The sequence below is a fragment of the Mustela putorius genome, unplaced genomic scaffold (assembly GCF_011764305.1).
Source record: "Mustela putorius furo isolate JIRA1106 unplaced genomic scaffold, ASM1176430v1.1 tig00000129_pilon_pilon_pilon, whole genome shotgun sequence".
Lineage (NCBI taxonomy): Eukaryota > Metazoa > Chordata > Mammalia > Carnivora > Mustelidae > Mustela > Mustela putorius.
In genome coordinates, this window is record NW_025421290.1 from 50873839 (window position 1) to 50899295 (window position 25457).

A 25457-nucleotide genomic window follows, 5' to 3' on the forward strand; every position below is an offset into this window, starting at 1 on the left:
TTCTGCATGAGGAATACACATCTCCGCGAGGCATAAAACCATTTCTACAAAAATCACAAGAATCTTCTAGAACCCAGTCCTCTGCCAAACACCCGAGGCTACAAAGGGATGCTAGCCTGCAGCCCCAGCAGCCAGACGGGAAAGCAAGCAGGAAAGGAAGATTCAAAAGGGCAGCCCTCGCAGCCACGCCAGCAGGTGTCTGATGTTTCTGACCCCAGGAAGCAGCCGAGCAGGCTGCCCTCCCGAGATCCACTCCCCCTCCTCCGCCAGGCCAGCCGGCCTCGCCCCCTAACAGCTTCAGGGCTAGGCCGCTTCCACCAGCCTCAACCACCTCTGGGGCCTGCCAGGGCTAAGGTGGAGACAGTGCCTTATTAGGACGCTTCTAAACATGGGAAAGGATCTAGTTTTCTTTCTCCTAAGAAGAGGCTTTTAAAAATTGTTTGAGCAGCAGTAATATTTTAGATGTGATAAAAAGTTTCACTCATTTGAAATATGCATCGATTCAAGGTCAACGATTAAATCTGTCCACTGTCCACATTAAATGGTACGTCCTATTATCCAACTGAACCTACACACTTGTAAGGTACGTTTTTAAGAAAATAAACCCTCTGTGATTGATAGTTTTTCAGTAATATAAAAACGACAGCATTTAAAAAAAAAAAAAACCCACAAAGGAAAATAACCGAGACACTTAGGAGAGAAAAAAGGTACATGTCCTCCTGAATCTTTTCTCCTTAACAACTCACTGTCGTGAAAATAGGTTGATTAACAGGGAGTAAGGAAGCTGAATTTATCTAAGACTTTTTAAACCATTACTCTGGCTTCATCTAGCCATTGGCAAGCTGGTCCTCTTCCCAGTGGGTGGCTAGAGACGGACACACTAAGGAGATGGCAAATGACAGGTGTTTTCCTTAAATCAACAGAATTTTATTGGAAGGCTGACAAATGTTTAACTTCAGAAAAAGACCTGCAGCTTTGCGCAGGCTGTATCTGCATGCTAGAAGGTCTGTCAAAAGTGCTTTCTCCTTAAACCAGTCCTTCGGTAAAAATGAATTCTATTACAACATCTGATCACCAAAAACCCACACTTTTCCAGAATCTCTGGCGCTTCTGAGTGAACTGAGGATCTACACACACCGGCACTCAGCTCCGCCTGGCCTTCTCGCTCGCGCGGCCGCCGCCGCTGCCTCCCAGCCAACGCTTCAAAAGCACAGCCTTGCCCCTGGCCTCCCTGGCAGGACGCCCCCCCCCCCCCGCCCCCGACCTTCCCGAGCTGGGTTACAGGAACCAAGTGGGAACCTGCAGGCACCAGAGAGCACAGCCTCAGGCACAGACGCGGATGAGGACACCTAACTTTTGGTCAGCTCGACGACCAGCCCAAAAGGCTTCCAGTGCCGGTTCAGGCCCCTCACTCCCTCCGACCCCCACCTAGCATCCGCTGAGGCCTCCTCCACACACCCTGTCGTGCCCTGAGTCACCGGGGCTGGGCCTCTGGCCTCTCCCTGCCCCTGGGGCCTGTGTGGACCTCTGCCCTACCGGGCACCTGGCAACCCGAGCGAGGGAGGGAGCCTCGTGCTCCCATGACTGCTCACACATCCGGACACAACGAAAACCAAAGGTCCCGCTTCACAACCTCGGGCCACGCAGTTATCTCCCCTGTCTCTCCGGCTCCTGGAAGCTGGCGACAGACTCCCTACCCACCATCCAGGCCAGAAAGTGGGGGGGAGGGGACGGACATGCAGAACAGGAAGGGGGGGACCACCAGGCACAGGACGGGGGAGGGAGCGACAGCCCGCACAGGAAGGGGGGACAGCCGCCCGAAAGGAGGGCCGCACCTCAGAGCTCAGAGCCCGCACCGCGGATTTCAACTTGGATTTCAACTACGGTCATAAACTCAGAACAAAATACCACCAATGTTGACAAGAGACAAAAACACATATAAAAAGGGGGTTAATTTCCCTAATACAGAGTGCTAAGAAGCTGATAGGGAAAAGCTGAACAAGCCAACAGAAAGTAATGAGGAGGAGGGAAGGGTTTTAGCTAAACATTAATCAACTCTTTAAATGTTCTCCGGGTTCAAGATGATGCCCTGGGGGAAACCATGGGGGAGGTGAATCAGACTTGTGGGCTCGGGGAGGAAAGGCGGGTCCCCAGGCCCACGCTGGAGAGACAGCCGGTCACAAGACCACGGAGAAGGTAGGCAGTAAACGCCGCCATCCCCCATCCCCGCCTGGAACGTTAACCACAGACCTCGGGCACGGCTGACCCCACACCGGGCCCACCCTCAGGATCTCAAGCCAAGTCAGCCACTGAGGAAAAACACACCTCCTAACAGTAAAAACGCGTGCACACACCCACAACAACAAAAACATTTCAAATAAAGGAAATATCTCATTTTTTACAACAATTGGTAACCCCCAAATAACTCTTTCCCACAAAATATACTAGATCAACAGTGAGGAATGACTTGCCACCAGCCTTATTTGTCTCGCTAAGAAAACACTAAAAAGAAGTTAAAACGGCACAAGCAGGATGGGGCAAAGGGCCTGGTTTCTTCAACAGAAGAACTGAAAATGGGGGGCCTGGAGAGGTGGGGGGTGCGGGGGTGTGGGGGAGGGAGCCTGTAGGTCAAGAGATGCAGGAGGTGCACGTACAAATGCTGTGTGCAGACTTCGTGCTCCTACGGACCAAACCGACTGAAAACAGCAACCAAAAGGAAATCCATACCATGACAGAGTTTCTGATTATGCTTTCATTTTTTAAAAAGATTTTATTTATTTATTGCTTTTGGGTTTTCAGTATCATAATGTCACTACAGCTATGTTTTTAAAAAATATACTATTACTATTATTAAGATTTTATTTATTTATTTGTCAGGAAGCCAGAGAGAGCACATGCAGGCAGAGTGGTAGGCAGAGGCAGAGAGAGAAGCAGGCTCCCTGCTAAGCAAGGAGCCCGATGGGGGCCTTGATCCCAGGACTCTGGGATCATGACCTGAGCTGAAGGCAGCAGCTTAACCGACTGAGCCACCCAGGCGCCCCTTATTATGACTTTTAGACATTGTACTTATTTATCTGAGAGTAAGAAAGCACAAAGCAAAAGGATCGGCAGAGGGAGAGGGAGAAGGATTTCCGCTGAGCCGGGAGCCCGATACGGGGCTGGATCCCAGGACCCTGAGATCATGACCTGAGCCGAAGGCAGAGGCTTAGCCCACTGAGCCACCCAGATGCCCCCTACCACTGTGTTTTTAAAGAAAGCCCTTACCTTCTTAAACTGTATACTGAAATATTTACAAATGAGACCACAAATGTCTTGGATTTGCCTCAAAATAATCCTTTTTGGAGAAGAGTGGGATAAGAAGAAAGAGAGCGGCCGCGATCTGACAACAGTCGAATATGGGCGTCATTCCACTCCCTGCTTCTTACTATCTGAAATGTCCTACAATAAAAGAGATCTAAATTTGCAATGGGAAATATTTCCAATTGCTACCATTTTTATTAATACTACTTATGAAAATAAAGAATATCAACACATGAAAAATTCAAGCCACTCCAAAACAGAAATGACTTTTTCATACCGGGGGTCATCGCTATTTCTGACCTAAACAGAGGACAGCTGAAGGCGGGACGTGGGATGCCGGGCTAGACAGCTTTGAAAACGGGTCTCCTTGTACACACTGGGCACTGTACACACTGTACACACTCAAAACCAGAAAGACTGACTGCAAACCAGCACCAGCGGCCGCTGCAAGGACTCGGGAGTCTTCCTCACCGGCAGCACATCCAGACGCAAACATGAGCTACACGCCCAGTTTGGTGGGACGCAGTCTGGTTTACTGCCAGCCTTCCTTCTGGTCATAAAACAGTTTTACGAGCGGCTAAAAAACCTGTACACACTCTGCCGAGCTGACGTGACTAATGGTTTCAGTACTCCGCGTCACAGACGTACACACGCTGGCACAGCTGCACCTCGGCCTGCTGAGATCCTTCTACTGCGAAGTGCTCACCCACAGGCGCCCCTTGAACTTAGGAGCCAGGGAACGCTTCGTGAAAAGTGAACGAGTTACACTTCTCCATGCCAATCTTTATTTTACCAGTAAGGTTCATTACTGGAAAATATTTTTCTTAGATGATAAATGCAGTATTTTATGCATCGCCAGATGTACAGTACAATCAACAGGAATTACTAGAGCAGGAAAAATAACCCATAAGAAACCAGACACGGGTGGTATGCAATGACAGTAACTGGGAATGACACAGATTTTTCAAGTTTCTAGTCTTAGTAGTAAATGAAGTTTTATGGATATTACAAACCAATTGTGATGAAAATGCTACCGAAGAAGAAAAAATAAAAAATATGTTCAATGAAAGCATCTGGCAATACTCGAAAATATCACCATTCATTAGGGACTAGTAATTGTATATTATTTTAGCAACTTCCCAAGTAATCCGTGACAAGTGGAAATCCAAGGAGTACCTGTATTTGAAGGAAAAATCACTGGAAGGAAAACTTCCAAGGTGAACAAAGAACTAGTCCCAAAAGAAGCAGATAAATCGAAGAAAATGTTAAAACACTCTCATGAGTATCCACCATCCATCACCTCACCATGATCACGAAGCAGAAACTTCAGGAGGGAGACACCGTGAACCTGGAAATCACACTCCGTCAAGCAAACTACCAAGACAGAGAGGGACAGTACGGCATTTTTAGACATTCAGTGGCTTGGAAAGATTACTACCCTTGATTTCTACAAGGGGAAAAATGTTACATACACACACATATCTGTATTTATGTAACATATATATCCTCTCCTCACTGTGAAAAGACTCTAGCAAATCACCAAAAAAAAAACCCCCCCAGAATCCACAGACTAGTGATATGAGGATAAGAAACCGTGGCGGCTGGACAGGACCCAGGAGCAGCACAGAAAGTGAGAAAGAAATTACAGGGGACTCTTCGGTGCTGACATCTGGAGGATTCTCCTACTCAAGGGACAAGACAGGTCCATTCTGTCCGGGACAGTCACACAACTGGGGTTCACAGTGAAGACAAGTTACAGAATCCCAGGCGGGCCTCGGAGACACCGCAGGTTCGCTTCCAGACTCACAGTAACCCAAGTGTCACAGCAAAGCCAGGCTCACGAGCTTCTCGGTCTCCCAGCACACGCCAGCCGTACGCTCAGGCCATACTGAGTCTATTACGTGTGCGACAGCACTAGGTCTAAAAAGGCAATATTCTTGCCTTAATTAAAAATACTTCAGTGAGGGGCACCTGGATGGCTCAGTCAGTTAAGTGTGATCCAAAGGGGCACGTGCACCCGAATGTTTATAGCAGCAATGTCCACAATAGCCAAACTATGGAAAGAACCTAGATGTCCATCAACAGATGAATGGATCAAGAAGATGTGGTATATATACACAATGGAATACTATGCAGCCATCAAAAGAAACGAAATCTTGCCATTTGCCACAACATGGATGGAACTAGAGCGTATCATGCTTAGCGAAATAAGTCAAGCAGAGAAAGACAACTATCATATGATCTCCCTGATAAGAGGAAGTGGTGATGCAACATGGGGGCTTAAGTGGGTGTAGAAGAATCAATGAAACAAGATGGGATTGGGAGGAGACAAACCATAAGAGACTCTTAATCTCACAAAACAAACTGAGGGTTGCTGGGGGGAGGGGGTTGGGAGAAGGGGAGTGGGGTTATGGGCATTGGGGAGGGTATGTGCTTTGGTGAGTGCTGTGAAGTGTGCAAACCTGGCGATTCACAGACCTGTACCCCTGGGGATAAAAATATATGTTTATAAAAAAATAATAAAATTAAAAAAAAAATACTTGTGAAGACAAAAAAAAAATTAATAAACAAAACAGAATACAAGAGGCTCAACTGTGCAGTTTGAGAAAAACAATGCCATGGCTAAGTGTGCCCACCTGAGAATGCATGAATGATTCACTAGCATTATGTATGTCGATATACATATGCATAACAATAAAAAATTAAAAGTTTATCAAAGGCAAAAATTACAGCCCTCTTGATACATGCAATAACCATATTTCAACATAAACTTCTCATGAAAATTTTAAAACTATGAATAAGAATATATTTTTATATTTAGAAGCCTTTCAAATTAATATTCAATTTTAATGAGAAGTCTACAGTATGTTCTAAAATTAAAAAAGAAATAAAAAGTTACATACAATTACTGGGAAAAAGACTTTCACTTTCTAAGGCATACCTTTCTGCATTGTTTTAAGTTATTAGACCACATTGTTATTTTTATAATTTTAAAACTATTTAAAATAAAAATAGCACTGGCCTACTACAAGTTTTGTGATTTATGTTCTGATATTATTTAATACTCAGTACATGGGGCAATCCCAAATCACAGAGAACTGTAACTTTGACCATCCACGACCATCCCCACAACTACTAAGAGTTATTGGAGAGTAATTCAAGAAACATCTAGAAAGGAATTCTTAAAGAAAACCAACAATGATATGGTAGACCCACTGCAGTCAAAGAAAGTCTCTCTGGAGAATTTTTTTTAAAAAATTTTAAAACCAAACCAATTTATGTTAGAACTCTTCATTAACAGCCCCAAAACCAGCCACCGCAGACGTCCGTGCAGAGCGAACACAGACACACAAACACCGTACAGTGAGCCGAAAAAACAAACAGCAGTTGTTGACAGCATAGATGGAGATCAGGGACTTTCACTTGCAGTTACTTTTTTACTGTGGTAAAACATAGAACGTGCCATTTTACGACAACCCATTTTTAAGGTTGGCCAAGGGGACAAAAAAAAAAAAAAAAAAAAAAAAAAAAAAAAGAGGAGACTCAAATTGTTAAAACTGAAATGAAAGAGGAGACATTCCCACAGAGCTTACAGAAATAAAAGGATTAAGAAAAACTATGAACAGACTCTATGCCAAAAAATTAATCTAGATGAAATGGACAAATTCTTTTTTTTTTAATGGACAAATTCTTTTTTCTTTTTTTAAAGATTTTATTTATTTATTTGACAGAGAGAGATCACAAGTAGGCAGAGAGGCAGGCAGAGAGAGAGAGGAGGAAGCAGGCTCCCTGCTGAGCAGAGAGCCCTATGCGGGACTCAATCCCAGGACCCTGAGATCATGACCTGAGCCGAAGGCAGCGGCTTAACCCACTGAGCCACCCAGGCGCCCTTTAATGGACAAATTCTTTAAAAAGATAAAAATTACCAAACTGATTCAAGAAGAAAGAGAAAATGTGAATAAATGTCCAATAAGTACAGGGGTTGAATTAGTAATCCAAAAACTAACCAAAGAAAAGTCCAGATAGTTTCCCAGGTGAACTGAGAATCTGGCAGTTCTTCAAAATCAAACATTTAAAGAATACAAAATTTTTACAAACTCTCAAAAGGAAAAAAAAGGGAGAGAAAACACCTTCTAACTCATTTTGTAAGACCAGTATTAACCCTGATATCAAAACCAAAGACAGACATTTAAGGAAAGAAAAAAACACAACACCAGTATCTCTTACAAATATTAATATAAAAATCCACAACAAAGTACTAGCAAACCAAATCCAGCCAACACAGAAGAATTGTACACCATGACCAAGTGGGATTTATCCCAGGAACTCAAAGTTGGTTCAACATACAATAATTAATGCCATATAACAGAATCAACAGACTGAAAAACAAAAGCAACATGATTGGGGCGCTTGGGTGGCTCATTGGGTCAAGCCTCTGCCTTTGGCTCAGGTCATGATCTCAGGGTCCTGGGATCGAGCCCCACATTAGGCTCTCTGCTCAGCGGGGAGCCTGCTCCCCTCTCTCTCTGCCTGCCTCTCTGCCTACTTGTGATTTCTCTCTCTGTCAAATAAATAAATTAAATCTTAAAAAAAAAAAAAAACCACATGATTATCTCAAGGGACCCGGAAAAAGTAGTTGACAAAACTCAATACCCTTTTAGGAAAAAACTCAACAGACAGGAAAAGAAGGAAACTTCCGCTATCTGATAAAGGACAGCTACGAAAACGCACAGCTGTGAGCATACTTAATGGTGAAAGACTCACATTCTCTGTCCCTAGGATCTGGAATAAGACACACTCTTGCCACTTCTATCGTGCACTGTGCTGGAGGATCTAGTCAGGGCAGTTAGACAACAGAAAGAATGAACATCCAGCCTAGAAAGGAAGAACCAAACTATCTCTATTCACAGGGGACATGATCTTATATACAAAAATCCTAAGGAATCCACTAAAAACTAACAGAACTAATAAATGAGTTCAGCAATTCTGCAGGACATAGGATCACTATTTAAAAAAAAATCAATTGTTATTTGTATACATTTGCAATGAATAATCTGAAAGTGTGATTCAGAAAACAATTTCATTTACAATAGCATTTAAAAAAACCTTAGGAATAATTTAGTAATTGCAAATCTTATACTGTTTTGTGAATGTAATTAATGTAAGCAAATAAACACACTTTTAATGGTATAATGACAAATTTTATACCACATGTTTTGCAATAAAAAAAAGAAAAACATATTAAACTCTGAAAACTACCAAATATTTTTGAAAAACAACTTAGACCTAAATAAGTGGAAAGACATTATGTTCATAGACAGAAGACTTAATATTGTTAAAATGGCAATACTCCCCAAATTCATCTACAGATTTGATGCAACCTCTATCCGAATCTCAGATGGCTTCTTTTTGGAAACTGACAAGCTGATCCTAAAACTCATATGGAAATTCAAGAAACTCAAAATAGCCAAAACAATTCTGAAAAAGAACAAAGTCGGAGAACTCACACTACCTGAATTCAAAACTTACTAAAAAGCAAGAGTAATCAAGACAACGTTGGTACTGGCATTTAAGATTGGCAAAACTCTCAACAGAACACAAGTGAGAGACCAGAATGAAACCCATACACAAGACCGCTCAGTGGGGGAAAGAACAGTGTCTTCTACAGATGCTGCAGGGGTAAGAGGATACGTATATGCAAAAGAGATAAAAGAATGAGGTTCCCTATCTTATACCATACACAAAAATTGACTCAAAATGGAACAAAGACCTACATGTAAGATCTGAAACTATAAAACCTTTAGAAGAAAACAAAGATATAAATCTTTGGAACCTTGGATTTGGCAATGGATTCTTTCTTATTTTTTTTAAATTAACTTATTTATTTGAGAGAGAGAGAGAGAAAGCATGAGCAGGGGGAGGGGAAGAGACAAGCAGACTCCTCACTAAGCAGGGAGACCTCCCTGGGGTCCAATCCCAGCTCTCTGAGATCATGACCTGAACTTAAGCAACTGAGCCACCCTGGTGCCCTTGGCAATGGATTCTTAGATATGACACCAGAAATTTAAAAAAAAAAAAAAAAGATTTTTATTTATTTATTTGACAGAGAAAGATCACAAGTAGGCTGAGAGGTAGGCGGTGTGGGGGGAGGGAGCAGGCTCCCTGCTGAGCAGAGAGCCCGATGTGGGGCTCGATGCCAGGACCCTGAGATCATGACCTGAACCCAAAGCAGGGGTTTAACCCACTGAGCCACCCAGGCGCCCCAACAAAATTTAATTAAACTTCATCAAAACTTAACACTTTTGTGCTTCGAAGGAAACCATCAAGAATGTGAAATGACAACCCACAGTACAGAGGAAAATATTTGCAAATCACACATTTGGTAAAGGTTTAATACCCAGAATATGTAAGGAACCCTTACAATTCAACAACAGAAAGAAAACACAATTTAGGGGCGCCTGGGTGGCTCAGTGGGTTAAAGCCTCTGCCTTCGGCTCAGGTCATGATCTCAGGGTCCTGGGATCGAGCCCCGCATCGGGCTCTCTGCTCAGCAGGGAGCCTGCTTCCTCCTCTCTCTCTGCCTGCCTCTCTGCCTACTTGTGATCTCTCTCTGTCAAATAAATAAATAAATCTTTAAAAAAAAAAAAAAAAGAAAAGAAAACACAATTTAAAAATGGGCAAAAGAACAGACATTTCTCCAGAGAAGATATACAAATGGCCAATAAACACAAGAAAGGATGTTCAACACTGGTAGCCTTTAGAGAAAAGTAAATCAAAACTAAAATGAGATACCATTCACTAGGATGGCAAGAATAAAAGACAACAGCAAGTCTTGGTGAGGATAAGGAGAAATAGAAGTCTTATATGCTGTTAGTGGGAAGGTGTACTGGGACAGCTGCTATGGAAAACCATCTGGCAGTTCCCCAAAATGCTAAGCATAAAGTCACTGAGTGACCCAGCAATTCCAGCCCCGGGGATACGCCCAAGAGCAATGAAAACGTATGTGCACACCGAAACTGGTACATTTATGACCACAGCGGCCTTCTTCGTAACAGCCGGAAGGAAGGACAACCCAAGTGTCCGCCAGCTGACGAAGAGATACAGCGGGGACTATCTGTGCAATACACGTGATCCGGAACCGAAAGGATGAAATACAGAGACGTCCTTGAAGTCATGATGCTAAGTGGAAGGAGCCAGGCCCCAAAGACCACAGGAAACATCCAGAAGAGGCAAATACATGATGATGAGGTCAGTGGCTGCTTGGGGCTGACAGCGGAAGCGTACAAGGTTTCTTTCGGAGGTGACCAGAGAGTCTGTGACTCCATAGTGGAGACGGCTGCACAACTCCAGGAAAGATTCAAAGCTGCTGGGCCGTGTCATTTGAACAGGTAAACTGTGTGCGAGCTACAACTGAATAACTCTGCTACCAAGGAGAGAAAGAGAGGAAAAAAAGAGAGAAAGAAAGAGTAAATAAACCATCTGGTAACTGTAAACGCCAGAGAAATCTTTCTTTTCCACTAAAATAAACTTAATCAGTCGTGTAATTTAAGTTTCTCTCATCTTGCTGATCAACATCACTTTTTGTCCCAGTAACTCTCTTCACGTGTTATTTCACAAGGATTATCAAAAGTCCATAAAGGCAAACCTTGCTTTTTAAAAAAATAATCAAATATTTGTAAAAGGAAATATACCCAGACTTATCACTTTGGTTACATAAAGCCATGATGACGTTTTCGGAAACATTTCTTGTCCTGAGACAGTCTAATATAAATGCCATTCTGTTTTTTTTTTTTTTTAAAGATTTTATTTATTTATTTGACAGAGAGGGATCACAAGTAGGCAGAGAGGCAGGCAGAGAGAGGAGGAAGCAGGCTCCCTGCTGAGCAGAGAGCCCAACGTGGGACTCGATCTTGGGAACTCGAGATCATGACCTGAGCCGAAGGCAGCGGCTTAACCCACTGAGCCACCCAGGTGCCCCTATAAATGCCATTCTTGACACCTTAGTTAACTGGTGAAACTGGGAACAGAGCGCTCCCAGTAACTTCCCAACTTGCTGCGAGACAATACAGTCCACATATTTGAAAGCAGTGCTTTACTGACATTTTCCCAGATCAGTTTTAAAGGTACATCAGAAGGGTGGCTTGTTAACACACTTAAAACATTTTTCAACACTCTGATCTCAAATACTTGCAGTTAAAAAAGAAGTCCACTTGAGACAGAGCTGCAAAAATTTTTTTTAAAGATTTTATTTCTTTATTTGACAGAGAGAGATCACAGGTAGGCAGAGAGGCAGGCAGAGAGAGAGGGGTTAGCAGGCTCCCTGCTGAGCAGAGAGCCTGATGGGGGACCAGATCCCAGAGCCCTGGGATCATGACCTGAGCTGAAGGCAGAGGCTTAGACCACTGAACCACTCAGGCACCCTGCAAAATTATTTTTAAAAGATTACTGTATTCTCAGTAATTATGAAATCAAATATTTCTCAATAGTGAAGAATAAAAATGCTACTTCCAGGGGCCCCTGGCTGTCTCAGTACAAAAGCCTGTTAACTCTTGATCTCAGGGTCATGAGCTCAAGCCCAACACTGGGGTGTGGAGCCTACTTTAAGAAAAAATTAAACTAAAAAATAAATTTTAAAAAGTAGCATTTCCAGTTAAAAATAACATATAAGTTAAAAAAAAAATAAATTCAGGGGCACCTGGGTGGCTCAGTGGGTTAAAGTCTCTGCCTTCGGCTCAGGTCATGATCTCAGGGTCCTGGGATCGAGTCCCACATCGGGCTCTCTGCTCAGCAGGGAGCCTGCTTCCCCCTCTCTCTCTCTGCCTACTTGTGATTTCTCTCTCTGTCAAATAAATAAATAAAATCTTAAAAAAAAAAAACAAAAAATACACTGCAAGGGAGCCTGGGTGGCTCCGTCAGTTGAACGTCTGCCTTGGGCTCAGGTTGTGATCCTGGGGTCCTGGGACAGAGCCTCATGTCAGGCTCCAGGAGGCTCAGGTTGTGATCCTGGGGTCCTGGGACAGAGCCTCATGTCAGGCTCCAGCAGGCTCCCAGCTCAGTGGGGAGTCTGCTTCTCCCTCTGCCCCTTCCCCCAGCTTGTGTGCAGGTACGTGCTCTTGCTCTCAAATAAATGAAATCTTTTTTAAAAAAGTGCATTGCCTTCGTGAAATGAAAATAGGATTTTATGAAAAGGAATGCTGAGAGCAAAAACACTTAGTAATGAAAGATGATGGCAGTAATAAAAATCCAATGTAAGGACTAGAAGATACAATTGAGGAACTCTTCCAGAAAAACCAGAAGAAACAGATAAGTGAATAGGGAAAAGTAGGAAAAGGGAATTAGCAGAACACTCCAGAAGGTCCAACAACCGAATAATAGATCAAGAAGGCTACAGCAGCAAACTCCGAGATGAGATCATCGAGACAACATGGAAAAGTTTCCAGAGGCGATGGACTCAGTGTCCCCACCAGAAAGACCCACCAAGAATGCTGGCGGTGGAGAGAAGACCCCGAGAGTCCCCTGGTAAGTCCCACAAAGTCCTGGGGTCACTATGGGGTGAGGCTGCGGACCATGGACGGTGAGCAGTAACGGACTGACACTTTCAAACTCCTGAGGAACAATTACTTCCAACCTAGAACTCAGTGCCCACGCAGTCTGCCACTTAAGAGTGCGGGAAGAACAGGCATTTTCAGACAGGGCAGGTCTCAAAAACTTATCTCTGATGAACCCTTTATCCTAGAAGACACACTGTACCTAAATGAAAAAGACATGAAATCCAGAAAGGGGAATTCAAAAGATAGACACCAAAAAAATTCCCATAAGGAATAAAGAGAAAGCCCTGGGCCTAGAACACAAAAGTCTCAATAAGAACAGGAAAAGGAAAGGCTTTGAGGGGTGGAAGGTGACAGGCTGGGTGGGGCAGTGTGAGATGTCCCAGCTACAACACCCAGACTCTACCTAGCTGTATGCTGGCTTCTAAGCTAAAGGGAAGCAGCCTACCTCGTTCTAGTAAACACAGAAATAATTCCGTCTCAGTAGAGACAGGGAACTAACTGCATGCTATGTGCCTTAGTTAAGGTGTTTGCCTAGTGAGAACACACAAACACTACCAATTTAAACAAAACATATTTAGAAAAAGGGAGAGAGAGGGCAGGTGGGCAGAGAAGGTACATGAAAGTTCTGTAACCTTCCCTTCTGCGGGTAAGAAGTCAACAGATAACATCTGAAACAGAAACACCGGAAGTCAGCGGCACAGGACTCACAGAGACCTGGAATCTGAGGCAGGAACTGCTGAACAGCCACAAGCCCCCAGACCTGGCCCCTCGTCCTCCACCTGCCGCCTGGAATGCAGACGGGACGGCGGCCACCGTCAGATGCTGCACTGAGCGCGGGAAAGGGCCCTGATCCCTAAAGAGTTGCTGGAATGAGCTGTTTACTAGACCTGCCCTCCGCACACCCCAATTCCACATGAGACAGAAGTCGCCTTGATTCGGGGTGAGTCGCTGTTAGCTGGCTGTGTTACCGGCAGCTGAACACAATCCTGAGACCGATGATTATCAAACAGCAACAGTGGGGTCAGAAGCGGCTGCTTATGGAAGTTAAAACCCAGTGCTACTAACTAAATGCGTTACTTTAATAAAGGTAAAATTATATTTGAAGAAAATCCTGGGGTATGGTCAGAACTGCTGTTAATCCCAACTTCTAACACTAAGATTAGATGGGTCTTTTTAGGACAGTTTTACCTGATTGATTAAAGGCAACAGAATATGAAGCATTTAAAAGGGGAGTGATGAAAGGAACAGCAGTGTCTGAGGACAACTTGGCAGAGGCATTTAAGTCCTCAAGTGAGAAAGGCATTCATTTAGGTGCGTGAGCTGGAGGCTTCAGCAAGGCCAGCGGTGACAGACACGGAAGGAAAAGGCTACAACAAAATGGGTATTTCCAAGCAGGTGCCTGCAGGGCTGACCAATGCTGATCACGGTCCGGTGAACAAGAGAGCCCCCCACTAGAAGGCTGCTGGGTCCAAAATGATCAGGGAAAATGTCCTGAGCCTGGTTCACCGAAGGGAGAGCGGGGTCGGGGTGGAGGGCAGACCACATGGTCACTCCAATTCCTAACAGAGTTCACACTTAGGACTCTGTGACTGTGGAGGCTGGAGAAATCACCGCAGTCCCCGGAACATCTGGAGTCACCTTCGGGCCAGGTCCACAAGTCGCCACAGCAGCTCTAATACAAGGACAGAAATGGACTGAAGCGTGATCCAACTCAAATTCTCTCTGACTTTCTAATTCTCACCTAAAGATAACAAAACCCAAAGTTCTCCCATCATCTAACTGATCCTCTTTACAAAGTTTTCATCTAAAACCAATTTTGTTATCAGTTACCTACCAGTCAATGAAACTCACCAAAAACCTACCATGCGACACAGATCTTTCAGATCCTGCTGCACGACCTTCATTGTCAGTATCTGTCTTTAAAAAACAGTGGTCTCTGGTAAATGTTTAAGTCTGTATGTAGTTCAGATTCTCAAAACACGTCTGGTTTCAAATCTAAGATCTAAATCCTTATTAAGAGAGCATTTGTGTAAGCTTTTCACACGAATTTAAGATAACCCCAACACACTGTCATTCTGGACCATTCCAAGAAGCTAAGAACCAAACTTAAACTTGGGACAGGGACTAAAAGGTGTTATCTTATGGGGACTAGCCAGGGTGATGTGATTACAGGGTTTTCATGAGTTTAAAAAAAAAAACAAAAAACCCACAAACTCTTTCAAAAGAGTTTCAAACTCTTTCTTTCTTCCTTCAATTTTATCTTCTTTGGGATTTAAAAAAAAAGGTAAAAAATCTCTATTTGGTTTCTTCCAGCAAGATCCTTTTACTTTATCAGTCTCAAAAAATATTTTTTGTCTCTTTACTAAGAAAAGCACTTGATAGTTTCACCAGACTTCATACAATTGGGAATTAACAGTCCCGTTTGCTCGTGTGTTTACCAAGCATCACAGACGTCAGACAGACAGACTTCGAAGGGCACCAGGCCCTGCACCGGAGGCAGGGCAAGGGCAGCAGAGGCCGCCTCTGTCCACCCGGGCAGTCTGCTACACAGCGTCAACCTTCTCTAGGGCCTCCCACAGTGGCATCCTGTTTGAAGCCCCTTCACTCCAATGCCAACCTTAGTTACTGGAAGTCTAGATTTAACACACACACTGTGTCACACACACAGAGACACCGCTGTTCACTCTGACATCCGAATGTCAACGGACCAGGTTCTAGGAGAGAACAAGTAAAGGCTGGCGTGTTAGGTTTAATGGTTTCAACTGCCCCATCCCATGCCATGGAGTCAATGTCACCAGGCATTTCAAATAGCTACTTGCAAGTCTAAATTATGTCAACTTAATTTTTATTAAGCAATCCCAATATCTCCCCCAAATTTAGATCTCAGTCAAAACATCTGTTTAAGTCATTCCCATGTTATACAAACATTCCATGTGGAAGAGCTGTTATATAGCAAACCAAAATGGATGTTGAGAGGTTCGGCCCCACTAGCTCGGCCTGAGCGTGTTAAATTCGTTCCGTAGAGTCGTCCCCACTCACACCTCGGCCGAGGATCCCTGCGCCAACTGCTATGGGAATTCATGTGGATGAAGGTAATGCTGCCTTCCTAAGGAGAAAAATCACGACTGAGGAGAGTCAAGAAGGCTAGAAAGGATGAATCCTCTTCCTCATACAGGAAGTAAGTGGCACGGTAAAGGAGGGTGCCCTGGACTGCAGATTGGGAAACTCACACTAAGGTCCGTGTCCCAGAGGCGTGCCTACACCAGCTGCAAGATCCAGGCTTCCCCCCTGGTTGGCAGGCCGTGTGGGGGTCGGAGCACAGAGCCACCGTGGTCCGCCCACTGCCAACAGGCTGGGACTGCCAACATCAGCTCCATCCAACTGAAACACTAGCCATTATATTTAAACCATTAAAAAAATATTTAACGCATGTAAAAGTATTTTTATGTAACAAAGATAAGAGATAGCAAATTCATCTCATTTACTTGTATTTGTAGAAATTTCAAAGTGCTTCATGTGTTCTACTTAGAATGGGATGAAATTTGCATTAAAATACAGCTTAAAGAAATACAGATGCAAAGCAGGGTATTTCCAACTTTAAATTGAAGTCCAGGATTTCATAGAGGAAACTAATCAAACTATAAACATAATCAAGGGAAAATTAAAGACCTACAGTGAAGGTCTTTACTCTTGTCCCATGCAACTACTATGGCAAAAAGGAAATAAGAGCCAGAAGCCCTTCTTCTAAAACTTAAAAAGAGGGCACCTGGGCGACCCAGTCAGTTAAGTGCCTGACTCTTGATTTTCGTTCCGGGCATGATCTCAGAGTCGAGAGGTCAGGCTCTGCACTGGGCGTGGAGCCTGCTGGAGCTTCTCTTTCCCACTCCCTCTCCCTCTGCACCCACGCACTGCCTCTCTGAAAAACTGAAATTAACTTAAAATAAAACTTCAGAGAAAGACAAATGCCATGATTTCACTCGTATGTGGAATGTTTTTTCACTCATATGTGGAAGATTTTATTTATTTATTTGACAGACAGAGATTACAAGTAGGCAGAGAGGCAGGCAGAGGCAGAGAGAGAGAGAGAGGAGGAAGCAGGCTCCCCGCTGAGCAGAGAACCGGAATCGGGGCTCGATCCCAGGACCCTGGGATCATGACCTGAGCTGAAGGCAGAGGCTTACCTCACGGAGTCCCCCAGGCGCCCCTCATATGTGGAATTTAAGAAACAAAGAAGACGGGACATAAGGGAAGGGAAGGACAAGTAAAATAAGACGGAAAGCAGAGAGGAAGCAAACCGTAAGAGACCCTTAATCATACGGAACAAACCGAGGGAGGGGAGGGGGTAACGGGATGACAGGCATTCAGGAGAGCATGTGATGGAATGACCGCTGGGTGTTACATGCAACTGACGGATCACTGGATTCTACCCCTGAAACTGATAAAAAATCCATTATCCCTGTTATAATAAAACAATTTTTTAAAATAAAAAGCCTTAAAAACCTTTATTACTTATACATTCCAAATTTCCTCAAAGATTCCTCAGTAACTCTCAAAATCTGAACTGAATAGCTGTATTTCTTCATTAAGTTTCAAGATTTCTATGTACTTGTCATTAGACACCTACCAAGACTTGGAAGATGGGGAGAGGCTGGCCCTCTGCGTGCCAGGATCCACACATTGGAGGTTTCAAACACCACACAAAGTGTGAATCCAAAGACCGCAACCCCAGGTTGCCGGCTTACGTCTCTGTTTCCAGAGCAGAAGTAATTCCACTCGGAAGTCAGGACACCTGATAACATTCCACAATTCCACTCGACGGCCCAATCCTTCACCTTCCAGTTGTGACACACATGCATGCTAAGGAACACTACCTAATGACCGTACACACATCTTCATTAGTAACGCACCCCTGCGAGTTGCAAGTGTACATGCTAACATGCAGGAGATTAAATACTGTTCCCTATTTTACTAGTATTTAGAAGTAGTATTAAAATTTCATTAAAATGCCCCCTTAAACCTCAGTCCATTTTTCTTCCCTGCAAGTCAAGGTTTACAGTTCCCCGCAAACGGAGTCGTTAGGACACTGTAACTCCTTTGTAATCATAAGTTCCAAAATGCCAGAATACAGTTTCGAAAATATTTCAAAAATATTATAGCACACATCTTCTGTTTCCATTTGGAAAGGTCAAATCTCACAAAATAAGACCTCCGCCCACACTGAGAAGAGCCTGCTCCGGTAACGCCCACCAGGTCGCAGAGCAGCCGGCACAGTCTGGCAGGGAGGGGGCTACACAGGAACCAGGCGGGCACAGAGTGTCCGGCTGTCAGACTTCAGCCTACAGAGGCCACACCTCACCACTACAGCAACCCTCCCTCCGCTTCTCGTTTCGGTCACACTCCTACCCACACACTGTGCACAAAGGTGAACCTGACTGTGGCGCCGTCTGGATTTCAACATCAATGCTCAGCAAGGAAAGGCAGATACAATATCCAGAAGGTTCAGATGCAACAAGCACCAAAGACCTCGCTTTCTGCTACTGCGAAACTGAGTTAATTATTTGGTTGAGAATCACATCCGGAAAGGATCCCGGAAAGGATCCCAAAAGAGAAGGCCCTCGTTTCACAGACACCGCACACGACCAAGCACAGTGGTCCCTACCCAAATAAAGCACAAAGGGCTGTCCTGGGCTCTGAGTTGCCTTTCTCCTGCTGCTCCTACAAAACACCTCACTAGAGAGCAAAAAACAAACCCTCTCAACTTAAGTTTTAATTAGCAAACAGAATCTCAAATTCCAGTTACCATTTTGGCCGAGCAGGAGGCCTCACCTCAGGATACATTTGCTTCTCTGCGTAAATATCAGCTTTATCAGTCCCAAAGGTTAGAAATCACTGGTTCCAACTGCACAGCCCTAGCCCAATGACGCAACCACCCCAGGATAAGATTTTCTTAGGTCGGCCTGACCATAAGCACCGCATTTTCCTACTAAGTCGTCCCAGTGAGTCTGAGGGTCTGGGCAGGACGCCCGCGTTAGCTGCAGAGGAATGGAAAGGGTCTCCGTCTGCACCTGTAGCTGTCTCCGGGATTCTAATGATCCTCGAATGGCTTAATCAGACTTTAGTCCTCATAAAGCGAAACAGGTCAGCGGATCAATGCTTGGAGAGCTACAGAATAAACCAGAGCAAGGCCCAGATGAACCAAGTTTCTAAACGACTCCCACATCCGGACAGTCCAGCCGCCCCCACTAGGACAAGAGAGCAGCGCAATTACGAAGAAACCCAATTTGTTCCTGCAAAACAGGGCTTTCCGCCGGAAAACTCCCTTGGAGGTGCTACAGTAACGGGCGCCGGAGCCCTGGACGTCCAGGGGACGCCGCAGGCCGTCACCTCGGAGGGTCCGAAAGAACCGGGCTCCCCAGAAATGCGCACGCAGACAGGGGCGGGGGGGGCGCGGACGTAAAAAGCACACGCGGCAGCCCCCACAGGCCAGCAGGGCGGGCGGGGGGCCTCGACGCCGACTCCGGACCCCGCGCGAGGGCGGGGGCGGATGTCCCGGGGAGCGCTGCAGGAAATGATATCCAGACTCGGGAGGGTGGACCTAGGCAGCGGCCCGGGCTCGGCCGGCGGCGGGGGGCGAGTGGGGGTGGGAACGGAGGAGGCGGCTCCCAGGGGCAGGATGAGGGGGCGCGACGGCCGGACGCGGAGGGCAGGGAGGGCCGCGAGCCGCGAAGGGACGCGGGCCCGAGGGGAAGCGGGCGGCGGGCCGGGGCGCGGGCGGGCCGGGGCGCGGGCGGGCCGGGGCGCGGGCGGGCCGGGAGCGGGGGCGCGGGCGGGCGAGGGGCGCACTTACCCCAGTCGAGGAACTCGGCCACATACTTGTCGCGCCGCAGGGCCGAGTGGCTGCACTCGGTGTACAGGCAGACGAGCACGTCGAGCAGCGTCTCCACGCTCAGGGCGCTCTCGTTGCGCCACGGCCCGTCCAGGAGCAGCTGCTCCAGCTTCTTGAGCCGCACCTTGGCCGACATGGTGCCGCGCGGCCCGCTCCCCACGCGCCGGACGCTCGCCGCCCGCTCAGCCAGGCCGTCAGGGCGAGCCCTCGGGGGCCCGGCGGCCGCGAGCCCCGGCAGCTGCGGCGCCTCGTCGCCGCCCCGTCCGCGTCGTCGCGCCCCGGCCTAGGCCGACATCTTGGGCTCGGTCCCGGCGGCGCAGCGTCTGGGGCGCCGGGTCCCGCGGGTCCATGGGCCGGTCTCCTCCCCTCGGCGCCGCCGCCCGCCCCGCCCGGCGCGGCCCGCCCTCGCCTCGCCTCGCCCCGCCGCGCGCCCTTCAGCCCCGCCCGCGGCCGCGCCCTCCCCGCCTTCGCCGCCAGCAGCCGACCCGGAGCGGCGCGCACCGAGCGCAGCGAAAGCCCGGCCGGCGCCCGAGCCCCGACCCCAGCCCCGACCCGGCGGCCCAGCCCCGCGGCCCGCAGCCAACCAGGGCGCGGCCAGCGCGGGCGCAGCCAACCACCGCGGGGCCGGCCGCCGCCGCGCTGACCTCAGCGCGCCGCCCCGCCCCTGCGCTCCCGGCTCCCGGCTCCCGGCGGGATGGGACCTCGCCGCTTGCCGTAGGGAGTCCGGGATGCTGGGAAGGCCGGGGGGGGGGGGGAGGGGGCGGGGCGGCGCGGCCAGTGCGCCCCCGAGATTGCGCGCCCGCGCGTGCGCAAAGGGCGCCCGGGCGGCGTGCGCGACGCTTCGCAGACCAGGCCGGGGGTGCGGGGCCGGTGCTCGCGCACGCCTCGGGCCCCAAGGGAACCCGGTGCTGGCCGGGAGGCGGGGGGCGGGGGCTTCGGCGGCGTGACCCGCTGGTGGCGCGTCGGAGCTGGGAGCCGCCTTGGAAAGCGGGACCCTGCCGGGCTTGCACGGGAGCCCGAGGCCCGGACCGGCCGCAGCAGCTGCGGAGCGGCGGCCCCGGGGCCCCCCAGCCCCTCGCGAATTCGGGGTGCCCCGCAGTGGCTGCTTCAGACTCGCTGCGCAGCTCTCTCCCGCTGCAAGCAAATGTTTTCGGGTGGGAGTTTGGTGGACAGCGGCCGGCTGTCTCCAGGCCGGGTTTGCCAGTCGCTGCGTCAGTGAGATCGTTGGTTTATTTGGGTGGCGGGGTGAGGAGGGTGAGGGAGGACACCCCCACCCGAGCAGACCCTTGGCGGCAGGACAGCGGGGCCGCCTGGAGCTCACGGGATGCCACTGAGGCCACGGGGTGGCCGAGAGCCGGGCGGGAGCGTGCAAGGCCTTGGGAAGCCTAACCCTAGGAAGGGGGTAGAGTGAGGGGCTTCAGCAGATCCGGGCCAAGGAGGTAGAGCGATAGAGATGTGTCGACGGAAAACCGGAGGAGCCTGTGGCAAAACTAACGTATGGAAATAGGAATCAGAATAGGAGCTACCTCTTGGAGGAAGAAGTGGCTGGAAACGGTAGGAGGGAGTTTCCTGGCTGCTCGAAGTGGTATAATTTTATGTGGGTGGTGGTTATGCAGGAGTAGGTATAGGGAACGTTCTTCAAACTGTACTCTGTAGATGTTACACCTTAATCTTTATAAGAGGCAGGCGGAAACGATCTTGGTGTTAGAGATCAGAGTAGATGTTACTAGGGGTGGGTTATGAACTGGGGGCTAGAAGCATCTTGATCAGACCACCTGAGGCCAGATCTGTGCATACTTACTTTTTAAAATCTGAACTGTACTCTAAATATTTGTTCATTTTGTATGTATGATACCTCAACTTTAATTGGGAGGAGGTAGGGGTGACCAGACCACGTGGCTCCAAACCACAGACTTCCCACTGGTTTTAGGATAAACACCAAAAAATTTTTAAAAGATTTTATTTATTTGACAGACAGAGATCACAAGCAGGCAGAGAGGCAGGCAGAGAGAGAGGAGGAAGCAGGCTCCCCGATGAGCAGAGAGCCCGATGCAGGGCTCAATCCCAGGACCCTGAGATCATGACCTGAGCCAAAGGCAGAGGCTTTAACCCACTGAGCCACCCAGGTGCCCCTAAACACCAAACTCTTTACCTTTGCTTTTAAGTAGGGTGACGGGATGCCAGAGTTTTTCCAGGACGGTCCCCATTCTTTGTCCCAGCGGAAGTGTACCAGTCCGTCCCCCCACTGCCCCTGTTTGGACGACATACTCTCTCATCTTCAGACCCAGCAGGCTCAGCCTGTCTTGCTCCACTCTCCGCCCTGGTCGTCCTCTCTTCCGTCTCTGACCGCAGTGTCACTCGTCTCCTTGCTGCTCCCGCTGTTCCTGCTCCCTCTGGCCGCTGCCTTTGCACTTGCCAAGACCTCCCCCTTCGAGTCCCTCCCTGACCACCGTCATTTTGTCTGCTTAACCCGAAGCTGTTAGAGCACTGCCTTTCAGCCCAGCCTTGCCTCACTCGCTGGCTTGAGTCAGATCGCAGTTCACCCTATACTCTCTGTCAGCTTTTGGCACTGGGGGTGCCAATAGGTCTTGCCCACTACGCTGAAGACTAGAAACCTCTGCCTCAGTCTCAGGAAGAGAACAACTGTTAAGACCTACCCTGTATTTCAGTGAGTTTCTGGAAGTACTAAATGAGTGAACAGTCACTGAGCACTTTGAACGGTTCTAGGCTCTTAGTAAATGCTCACGTTGGTAACTGGAATGCATTACAATTACTATTTCAGAGACTAGGGACTCTGTGACCAGCTGATGGATAGAGCGGTCTTGGGTCCTCCAGACCAGAGAATCCCGGTGTTCTTCAGGCACCCACGAAGTTCCCCTGTATATGTCTTAATAACTTCAGGCCACTATAACAAAATTCCATAGACTGAGTGGCTTATAGACAGAAATCTATTTCTCACAGTTCTGGGGGCGAGAAGTCCAACATCAGGGTGCCATCATGGTCATGTTGGAGTGAGGGCCACATTCCTATTTATAGAAGGCTGTCTTGCCATATTCTCTTGTGGTGGAAAGAGAGATTCATCCTTTGATGGGGAAGTAATTCCATTAATGACCTCCCTAAGTCTTCACCTCCTAATATACCACATTGGGGGGTAGGATTTCCGCACATGAGTTCTGGGGACATCCTCAGTCCATAGCAGCATCCTTACAATAAGCTCCTACTTGGGCTCCCCTGGGTTTCTGGTCTGTGCAGCATGGCAAGTCCGGCTAAACCCAGCATTGTGCCCAACACCCTGCAAAGTACACAGCTTACAGTAAGTTCAAGCTGAAGCATCTCAGTTTGGGATTCAGAATGCCCAGGCTTGCAGAGTGACACCTCAGAACTTGATTTAACTCAACATCTTCCCCTTGCATACTGCTCGTGGGGCATGAGATAAGCACTGGGGACAGGGGCTGTGCTTGGTGCCTGCCTTGCTCCTTCCTGAGCCTCTGCTAGCCTGGCCCTGCTTCCACCCACCCGCAGCTACTACCAGGGTGGAGGGAGGCTACAGTCCCACCTCTGGTCTGGCAGGGTGTAAGCCCACCCTTTTGTGCCTGGGGATATTCACAGGCTCCTGCTTCTCCCTCTCTTGAGCAATATGTCGTCACTTTTCTGGGTGGGTGTTACTTCATGGCTGCAGGGGACCCTCTGCCCCTCAATGGGGACCACTAGACAGAACCCAAGATGACCCATCCCCGTGACTCATATCTGTCCCCAGGAAACACTCTTGCATCCTTTGCTGTACAAATGCTCAGAGCAGGCAGATCCCAGCACGAAAGCATACTCTACCTCCAAAGCAGCTCATGAGCCCTCCCTCCCTGCCTGGGAGTCCATTCCCAGTCCATGATGTCCCCAAGGGAGGGCCACATCTTAAGTTCTCTGAGCAATCCCTAGGAAGCCATAGGTTTCAGGTAAAGGAAGGCATGCCCCTTGCTCCACACCCCAGTAGGACCATGTCATCTGACACACCTTTTATTCCAGAGTGTGGGACAGGTTTTCATGCATTTCTTTTGACAGCCTACATATGGTAATCCTACACCTCCTTTGAGAATTCTACATTTGTTGTCTCTTGATGCCCCTCCCAATTTCAGTTCTGATAAATTTATTACATGTACACTGGACAAAGGTCACTGTCCTTGTCGGGAAGTTCTTGTGTTTCTCTGCCTGCCATCTGCTCTAAACCTGAATCTTGCACAGAGAAAGAACCCTGAAGATCTGCAGGGGATCCCCCTGGAGTGAGTATCCAGCAATTTTTCAGCTAGCACTACTGTGGGGGAGGGGAGAACTTCTAAAGGCTACAGAAAGAACCATTCAAGAAGATTAGAGAAAACAGTGCCTGGTACTCACACAGATTGGAAATAGTGTTGTTTTCCACCAGCCAGACTGGAAAAATTCATAATTCAACAGCACTGGGTAGAATCCTTAAGAGGGTTGTGCCATGGAGATGGGTGCTCCAGGCCCACCTAACATCCTATTAAAAAAAAAAAAAAAGTGTTTTGAAGCAATTTAACCACATCCCAGAACAAAGTGCAACAAATTTTTATAGGAACACAAAAATAGCCAGCACTCAAAAAAAAGATAATCACATTATCTGGCATCTAATCAAAGATGACCGGACATTCAAAGAAGCAAGAAAACACAACTCATAGCAAGGAGAGTAATCAGTTTAATAAACCAAACCAGAACTTACACAATGTTAGAATTAGCACAGAAGTTACTATAACCATACTCTGTATGTTAAAAAATAAATAGAATCACAAAAGGCATTTTTTTTAAACTCTAATAGAACTTTTAGGGATGAAAACTACAATTCCTTGAAAACATATAGTATGGGATTAATGGCAAATTAGACATTACATAGGAAAAGTTTAGTGAATGTAAACACATAGCAGTAGAACCTACTTAAAACCATGAGAAGAACCCAGAAAAACGAACAGCATGTGTGAATTGTGGGACAATATCAAATGGCCCAATGTATGGATAATTGGGGTCCTGAAGGAGAAAAACAAGAAAAGGAAGGGACCCAAAAAAATATTTGGAAAAAATAATGGCTTAAAATTTTCCAAGTTCGATGAAAACTGTAAACTCATAAATCCAAGAATTTCAATAAACCCCAACCACAAGAAACATGGGGGAAAAACTAAGGTCACATCATAATTGAATTCCTCAAACCCAGTTTAAAAAAAGGGGGGGGGGAACAAGCAGAAGAACAAAATAAAGATGACATCAAATTCCTTTTTTTTTAAATATGTATGTATTTATTTACTTGAGAGACGTACAGAGGAAGAGGGAGAGGCAGAGGGAGCGGGAGGGAGAAACTCAAGCAGACTCAGTGCTTAGCAGAACCTGATATGGGGGTTGACCTCCCAACCCTGAGATCAGAGCCCAAGCTGAAACCCAGACTCAGACGCCCAAGAGCTGTGCCATCCAGGCTCTCCAGATGTCATCAAGTTTCCTATTGGAAATTATGTAAATGATAAGATATTGGAACGGAATCTTTAAAAAAAGTATTGAAAGGGGGGAAAAAAACTCAGCCTAGAATTCTATATCCAGCAAAAATAACTTTCAAGAAAGGAAGGTGAAAATAAAGACTTTTCAGACATAGGAATGCCCACCATGAAGAGCCCAGCACAGCATCTAATTGTCTTTGTTGGGTTGTGTAGACACATTTATGGCTTGGG

At 47.1% G+C, this 25457-nt stretch overlaps 1 protein-coding gene across 2 annotated transcripts in view; it reads right to left on the reverse strand.

Annotated features, from left to right (window-relative positions):
* CDC42BPB (CDC42 binding protein kinase beta) overlaps positions 1-20143 on the reverse strand; it is a 96124-nt gene extending 75981 nt beyond the window's left edge. For both annotated transcript variants that reach the window (XM_045074023.1, XM_045074019.1), the window contains exon 1: positions 19699-20143. In XM_045074023.1, the coding sequence (XP_044929958.1) occupies positions 19699-19873 (175 nt within the window). In that variant the 5' untranslated portion in view covers positions 19874-20143. The remainder of the gene's footprint in view (positions 1-19698) is intronic.
* Between the last annotated feature and the right edge of the window lie 5314 nt (positions 20144-25457).